This window comes from Thamnophis elegans, chromosome 12, assembly GCF_009769535.1.
Source record: "Thamnophis elegans isolate rThaEle1 chromosome 12, rThaEle1.pri, whole genome shotgun sequence".
NCBI lineage: Eukaryota > Metazoa > Chordata > Lepidosauria > Squamata > Colubridae > Thamnophis > Thamnophis elegans.
Genome location: NC_045552.1, coordinates 40,884,525 through 40,893,334, shown reverse-complemented (window position 1 = coordinate 40,893,334; position 8,810 = coordinate 40,884,525). Strand labels below are relative to the sequence as shown.

Here is an 8,810-nt window from a genome sequence, read left to right as displayed (position 1 = left end):
GATATTGTTAGAAGCAGTGGTGGGATTCAATTTTTTTTCACTATTTGTTCTGTGGACATGGCTTGGTGGCTGTGGCATGGCAGGGGAAGGATACTGTAAAATTTCCATTCCCTCCCCACTCCAGGGGAAGGATACTGCAAAATCTCTATTTCCTCCCCACTCCAGGGGAAGGATACCAAAATCTCTATTCCCTCCCGATCAGCTGGGACTCAGGAGGCAGAGAATAGATGGGGCGGGGTCAGTCAGAGGTGGTATTTACCGGTTCTCCAAACTACTCAAAATTTCTGCTATTAGTTCTCCAGAACTGGTCAGATCCTGCTGAATACCACTTCTGGTTAGAAGCCATGGTTTGCTTTAACCACAACCTGTCAACAAATAGTTTTCCATGATATTAGTCCATCCACTATCACCTGTTAAGCTATAAAAAATATAAAATACTTAAACAAAAGGGTTCCATTAAGGCTCATCTAATGGGTGAACCCAACCTACCATTCACTTAGCTACTTGAGTATTAAGTCAGAGCTTCAAGGGCTGGCCACAGTGCATTTCAATAATCCCGAAAGTCATGAGGAAAGAATTAGTAACTCCTCATTTTTCTTCCACGTTACAGAAGACAAGGGATAACTGGCAAATTTGAGATTCTGTAGAGGGCTTGGCTTCCTATTCCCTTTCCTCCCCTTTGATCTCAGTTGGCTCACTGTAACAACATTGTCAAAAAGGCATTAAGAATTGTTAACCTAATTTTGCATAGCTTCTTCTCCGGTAACATTATATTGCAAACTAGGGCATACAAAACCTTTGCCAGACCAATCCTTGTATACAGCTCATCTGCCTGGAATCCACACTGTATATCGGACATTAATATGATCAAATGGGTCCAGAGGTATTTCACGAGAAGAGTCCTCCACTCCTCTGCTCACAATAGAATCCCCTTTTGCCACTGGGCTTGAAATTCTGGGCTTGGACAACCTAGAATTACGCCAACTAAGGTCTGACCTAAGCATAGTACACAAAATTATCTGCTACAATATCCTACTTGTCAACGACTACTCCAGCTTCAACCACAATAATACTCAAGCAAACAATAGATACAAACTCAAGGTAAACGATTCCAAACTAGATTGCAGAAAATACGACTTCAGCAACAGAGTGGTCAATGCCTGGAATGCTCTACCTGACTCCATTGTTACATCTTCAAACCCCCACAGCTTCAACCTTAAACTGTCTACAGTGGACCTCACCCCATTCCTAAGAGGTCCATAAAGGGGGTGTGCATAAGCACACTAGCGTACTTTCTGTCCCTGTCCTAATGTCCCCATCTATTAGTATTCATTTCTTTCATTAATGTCCATGTTTATATTTATACCTGCCATTTTGTACATGTTTGACAAACTAAATAAGTAAAAATAAATAAATAAATTCAAGAAGACATGAAGATTCTTTTGAGTTTGCACTTAACGTCTAGGGGACTCTAGAGTGTACAGCTGCTTTTAGGAAAAGAACAGGATTTTCCAATATTTGATTTCCATCTGTTGTTTCATTCAACCTCTATTATGAGATAATTAAGTTGACTTTTGTTATCTAAAACGTCTCACTGCTCAAGCGTATTTACTGGCAAGCCCTTACATCACAGTTGTTAAGTTTGCGTTTGCATTTCATAAGGCGAGACTCAGATGGCATCTGCATACAAGTAGTCCTTGATGTTCGACAATTCATTTAGTGACCGTTCAAAGTTACAACGGCACTGGGAAAAGTGACTGATGGCTGTTTTTCACACTTACGACCGCTGCCGTATCCCCGTGATTATGTGATTTACATTTGGATACATTTGAACAACGGGTTCATGGTGGTTGTAATGTCCTGGGGACATGTGATCTCCTTTTGCGATCTTCTGACAAGCAAAGTCAAAGGGGAAGCCAGATTCACTTAACAGCCAGGCAAACTAACTTATCAACTGCAGTGATTCACTTAACAACTGAGGAAAAAAAGGTAATAAAATAGGCCAAATCCCACTTAACAAATGTCTCACTTAACAACAGAAATTGTAGGCTCTACTGTGCTCGTAAATTGAGGGCTACCTGCATTTTCGAGAGTGGCATTCCTATCTGACCTTATTAATTCATAAAAGTAAAGCTTTCTTTGAATTGAATTGGGATTGAACTTGATTCCTATGGACTTCAAGGACATAATATCCAGGTTGTTTTCTTGGCAGGAATTTGCTTCACTTTTTAGCCCACTCCAGGGGAAGAATACTATAAAATCTCCATTTCCTCCCCACTCCAGGGGAAGGATACTATAAAATCTCCATTCCCTCCCCACTCCAAGGGAAGGATACTGCAAAATCCCCATTTCCTCCCCACTCCAGAGGAAGGTTACTACAAAATCTCCATTCCCACCCTACTCCAGGGGAAGGATACTGCAAAATCCCCATTCCCTCCCCACTCCAGCGGAAGGTTACTGCAAAATCCCCATTTCCTCCCCACTCCAGAGGAAGGTTACTACAAAATCTCCATTTCCTCCCGATCAGCTAGGACTTGGGAGGCAGAGAATAGAGAATAGCCAGTCAGAGGTTGTATTTACTGGTTCTCCAATAAATGATACTCTGAGTAATTACTCAAAAGTTCTGCTACCAGTTCTCCAGAACTGATCAGAACCTGCTGAATACCACATCTAAACCAAATGTGGATTAGTCTATTCTATTGTGTTCCCCATAGTTACTTATTGTTATGAAAGTTGATGGCATAATATATGACTTGGACTTAACTCAATTCAAAAATATGGTCTGTGTTTAGTGGCTACCTTGTCTAGCAACTATTTGCAATTACAACAGTAGTTGAACCATAAGTTTACTCTCAGTCCTTCCACTTACCACCTTTGCATAATGATATCACAATTTACTTGTTGCTGTTCTGTCTCCCTCCAGTTAGATGTTGGATTTGCCTTTTCTGAGATAGATCTTGATGTCAAGGCTGTTGATCCCTTAATCCCATTATCTGCTTTTTTTCATCTCTTCCATGAACATGGCCCCTGAATGTTCTTTCTAAATGCATGGCTAGGAAGATAAGGGCTACAATTATCCCATCAGGTTGGCATATCATCCAAAATACCTCCATTTGGTTGAGGCACTTTAACTGGCCGAAGACCAAGAATTCTATCTCCGAGACAAAGATTGGAAAGGGGTAACATTTTGGTTCCTTAATATAACTAGACATTTGATTGATTTTCACCCAATGGATTGATTTTCTACAGGTCTTGTGAAGGGTGTGACTGTGACCATGCCAAAGGGTGCTGTGAATACAACAGTGGGTGCCAACGTCACTCTTCCTTGCACGTATAACCCAGCATCCGCTCCTAATATAATTGAATGGAATTTTCAACGTGATGCGCAGAGTTTTGGAGTAAGGCATTAAGATATTTTCTTTCAAACTTGGACTGTTTCTTATTGCTTCATTAAAATTACATTGGATCCCAAATGCTATTCTGAACACAATCTAAAGTTGTTGGGTCCCTGGTGCTGTCTGAGCTTGGGTGTTTTGCTATGAAACATTTGCAAGAAAACAACCTCGGAGAGCACCAAGGACCCCACAGCTCAACCCTGAGCTACAAATATTTTCTTCCGTAGGTACAATATAAAGTTATTGTAACTCAGTAGAATGATCTCCGCTGAGTTTAAAGTCAGATAGCTATTTTTATTTGCAAGGAGAGACCAGAGACTGTACTTTAGCAGAGAAGCAATGTGACCAAAGGGCTCAGTAGCTAAGACACTGAGCTTGTTGATCAGAAAGGTTGGCAGTTCAGCGGTTCGAATCCCTAGTGTTGCTTAATGGAGTGAACTCCCTTTATGTGAGACACTGGAAAGAGTACAAAGAAGAGCAACAAAGATGATTAGGGGGCTGGAGGCTAAAGCATGTGAAGAACATATTCAGGAATTGGGTATGTTTTTATTTACAAGGAGAGACCAGAGATGTACTTTAGTAGAGAAGTAATGTGACTAAATGGTGGCTCAGGGGCTAAGACGCTAAGCCCGTTGATCAGAAGGTCAGCAGTTCGAATCCCTAGCACCGCGTAATGGAGTGAGTTCCCATTACTTGTCCCAGCTTTTGCCAACCTACCAGTTCGGAAGCATGTAAAAAATGCAAGTAGAAAAATAGGGACCACTTTGGTGTTTAGTCATGCCGGCCACATGACCACAGAGACATCTTCGTACAGCGCTGGTTCTTCGGCTTTGAAATGGAGATGAGCACCGTCCCCTAGAGCTGGAGACAACTAGCATGCATATGCGTGGGAACCTTTACCTTAATATGACCAAAGTAATAATATTGCCATTATTTGATTCTTTAGACTGATCCATTTTAAGTCAGCAGAGAAGCAATCAATTTTGGCTTCTAAAGGCTCACTTAGAATGCTAAAAACTTTAAAGGTGAGAGTGCTATCAGATATTCTTCATCAGTTACTATCCCTTCACCATGGCAGAATTAACAATATTATTTGATTGCTCAATTTAATTTTTTTTTAAAGTATGCTGTGTCTATTTTTAAAGTCCAAATCACCAACTTATAGACTAGCACATTTTTACTCAAATGCAGCCGTCAACATGCCTTTATAGGGGTGAAAAATCTGAGAGTCATTGTGAAAAGACTGTGTCTATCACAGATGCACGGGGAAGATGTAGCGGGATTCAGAAGGTAAGAACATGAAATCTATAAGAATAATAAGGTTATTTGGGATTTCTAATGTGCTCTTAATACAGGTAGTCCTTGACCTGTGACTGTAATTGAGCCTGCCCATCAAGGCCATGAGTCATAAAAATTCACATGAGGTTGGAGAAGATGATACAACAACATATTGATTTAACAACGGAGATGTTCTTGTTGGATATTTTACCAGAGAAATATAGTAGCAAGAATGTATATTTGATCATTCATGTAATAACTGCAGTTAGAATTGGAAGATGGAAAAAAAATCCCTTCAGAGGGAGAGGTAATCAAGAAAATATTAAGACTGTGCAGAAATGAATAGATTAACACTGGCAATTAGGGGGAAGGAATAATCGGAGTATTACAATATATGGGGGAGATTTTATCATTGGAGAGAAAATAAATATGGATAAAAAGAGAAATAAAATTAAACAAACTGGGAAGGGGAGTAGAGTTACAGGGGAGAAGATGAATTGAAATGTAAATGAAGTGTAAAGATAAGCGGTGCGGTAAAAGTATAGTAAAAATGATAGTAAATATTATATATGATGACACAAAACTCTACTCAGATGACACAGTTTGATTAAGGATGTATGATTTATGTATAAAAAATTTTAAAAAAACTTTTCTTAAAAAGAAAAGGTCATATGTTGTCTAAAGTGGATCACTCCTGTGATCAACCCAATTTTACGATTCCCCTCCCAGTGGTTGTTATGCAAACATTGCAGTTTTATTTTATTGCAGTAACCCAATGGCTCACTGTGGGTTGGTTTTGCTGAAAACCAGAAATAAAGGCTGGTTTTTAGCAAAACCATCGTAAAAACACACAGTTACATAATCCCAGGATGCTGCAAACAGCTGCTTGTTACTGAGTGTTGCGATAAGGTGATTGCAGGGTAGAGGGATGATCATTGGGATTTTGGAACTGGTCATAAGTCGAGGACTTCATGATGTGAGATTCTGAAATTCAATTCATTGAAATGATAGTGTTTAACTCACCTGGCCCTCAAAATTTCACAATCATTAAAAGGCTTCTTTATTTTTTATTGGTGACACATAGTAATGGAGATGTCTAAAAACAGTGCATGGTATGCAAAATGTAGATACAGGTGATTTTTCCACACCTCTTTGAGGGAGATGAATGGTTCAGAAGTGTGAAAAATAAATAAAATAAAGCACCTGAGGGCAGGACAAGAAGTAATGGATGGAAGCTTATCGCAAAGAGAAACCAACCTAGAATTAAGGAGAAATTTCCTGTCAGTAAGAACAATTAATCAGTGGAACGGCTTGCCTCCAGAAGTAATGGATGATCCATCACTGGAGGCTTTTATGAAGAAACTTGACAGCCATTTGCCTCTGATTTTCTTTCTATATTCTCTTTAATTTTCTGCATTAAAATATGAATCATACTCCCATATTTCTTTACTTTATCACACGTCCACCATAAATGATAAAAAGTCCCTTCTTTACGTTTCCAACACACATTTGAAATACCTTTTTACATTCTTGACAACTTATCTAGAGTTAAATACCAATGATGCATTGTCTTATGGACATTTTCTTTTATGTTATAGTTTAATGTCAGGAAATTTCTCCTTAGTTCTAAGATGCTTCTCTCCTTGATTAGCATCCAACCGTTGCTTCTTGTCCTGCCCTCCGGTGCTTTGGAGAATAGCTTGACTCACTCTTCTTTGTGGCAGCCCCTGAGATATTGGAACAGATGCAAGAGATCTCCTCCACAGATTATAAAAATTAAGTGGGGGGTTATAAAGGCCATTCTAATCCCCCCTGTAAATACCATAATTAATCTGGAGCTACGTTCTGGATTGTAATGTCTTGGTAAGGCCACACTTGGAATACTGCATTCAGTTTTGCTCACCACGATGTGGAAAAGATGTGGAGACTCTAGAAAGAGTGCAGAGAAGAGCAACAAAGAGCATTAGGGGACTAGAGGCTAAAACATATGAAGAATGGTTGCAGGAACTGAGTACGTCTAGTTTAATAGAAAGAAGGTCTAGGGGAGACATGATAGCAGTGTTCCAATATCTCAGGGGTTGCCACAAAGAAGAGGGAGTCAAACTATTCTCCAAGGCACCTGAGAGTAGAACAAGAGGCAGTGGGTGGAAACTACCGTAGTCAAGGAGAGAAGCAACTTAGAACTGAGAAGAAATTTCTTGACAGTTAGAACAATTAATCAGTGGAACAGCTTGCCTCCAGAAGTTGTGAATGCCCCAACACTGGAAGTCTTTAAGAAGATGTTGGATAGCCATTTGTCTGAAACGGTATAGGGTTTCCTGCCTAGGCAGGGGGTTGGACTAGAAGACCTTCAAGGTCCCTTCCAACTCTGCTATTGTATTGTATTGTATTGTATTGTATTGTATTGTATTGTATTGATACATCCCAGGAAACCTAAGAATATTTCTGCATTAGATGAAATCTAATTAACTAGTTGATCAATGATGCAGGCAACACCAATGTAGAGTTTTCAAAAGACACGTGGAATTCTAATATATGTATTTTACTGTTTGGTAAACTGACTTGGCAACTTATCTTTTTTTTTTTTTTGCAGGCAGGCAGGCAGGCTCAAAACCAGAAGGAAAACAAATAACTCCAATATTCTTTTCTTCCATCACCAATTTAATGGATGTTAAATTCTATTTCACAGATTTATGTCTGGCAGCCTGGAAATGTCCGTTACTTGGGACAGTATGTAGGCCGGGTTCAAGTAGCAAACAACACAGGAAATGCAACTCTCTCCATCTTCAACATGCGGCCCTCAGACACTGGGCTTTATATGTGTTCGGTTTACAACTTCGAGGACGCTACCAACAAGCAAGATGAAAAATCAGTGTCGGTCAGCGTGTTAGGTACTTATTTCTCTTTTCTTCTGTAGCCTATTTCTGTGCTTGTCACTTGCTACATTGAATTAAAGATTAGGTGATTGGATTCCACATTGAGCTAAGCCAAAATGTATTTTGCATTCAGTTCTGGCTTAGCATATTGAATGTAAAAGGTGTAATGGTGCAGTGGTGAGAATGGAGTATTGCAGGCTAATTCTGCCCACTTCCAGTTTGATCCTGACCAATTCATGGTTGACTCAGCCTTCCATCTTTCCAAGGTGGGTAAACTGAGGAGCCCAATTGTTGGGGGCAATATGTTGAGTCTGTAAACTGCTTAGAGAGGGGTTTAAAGAACCATAAAGCAGTATACAAGTCTAAGTGCTAAGTATTTAGTCACTGTCATTGATCAACACTGTTTATGGCTTAGGACAGTGTGTAAACCTGGTTAGCCAACAAGCTATGGCTTAAGATGGTATGTGACCCAGTCTATAAATGTATACTTGAGCTTCTAGTTAACTATCGGCAGAGTTCATATTTTGCATTGGGGTATCATTTGTATCTATCAGATTTGAACTTGTTCCACTGAGATTTATTAAACAAACCATGATATATCCACGCAACAGGTGAGTCAGTAAAAACAAATTTTGAGTGCAGAGGGATAGTACAGGGATAGAATCCATGCAAATGGCTAACCAACCAAATCATGGTTCATGTATATATGTGTGTGTGTTTGTGTGTATGTATGTATGTAGTTAGATGTGATTTATACATTAAACCATGATTTAACAAGGGAACGGCTTGGTCCAAGGTCTAAGTGTAGTCAACGTGTACTTCCTGCTCAGGATTCCTCTCAGCTTTCCTGCGATTCAAGGAAAGCCATTTCCATTCTTCTTCTAACTCAGCATTTCCAGAATTATTAAGCCTTTTCTGATCTTGTAGGATTATATATTTTTTTTGAGTAACAGAGTTTCTCCCTTTCACACTTGACAATTCTGGGAGTTAAAGTCAACATATCTTTAAATTGTCGAATTTGAAAATTGCTGGTCTCTATCCACTGCTGATATATTTAAAACCTCATTTCTGGAAAATTACTACAGTATCTAGAACCGGTGTCTAGCAATTTGGGAAACAGGTACCCAATGCATCACCAAGGCACCAGACTGGGAAAGAGTCCCCTGGAACAGGGCCACTAACCTTTTGGGCCTCAGGGACCACTAAATCCATAATTTTAAATCCCGTGGACCAATAATATGAAATTAGTGACGGGATGGGT

General features: G+C 39.6%; 1 protein-coding gene across 1 annotated transcript in view; it reads left to right on the top strand.

The window, feature by feature from the left end:
* Window positions 1–4,580: 4,580 nt before the first annotated feature.
* The window catches only part of VSIG1 (V-set and immunoglobulin domain containing 1), a 12,113-nt gene continuing 7,883 nt past the window's right edge, over window positions 4,581–8,810 (top strand). The window contains exons 1-2 of the mRNA XM_032228534.1: window positions 4,581–4,685; window positions 7,363–7,564. Of these exons, the coding sequence (XP_032084425.1) occupies window positions 4,581–4,685; window positions 7,363–7,564 (307 nt within the window). The remainder of the gene's footprint in view (window positions 4,686–7,362; window positions 7,565–8,810) is intronic.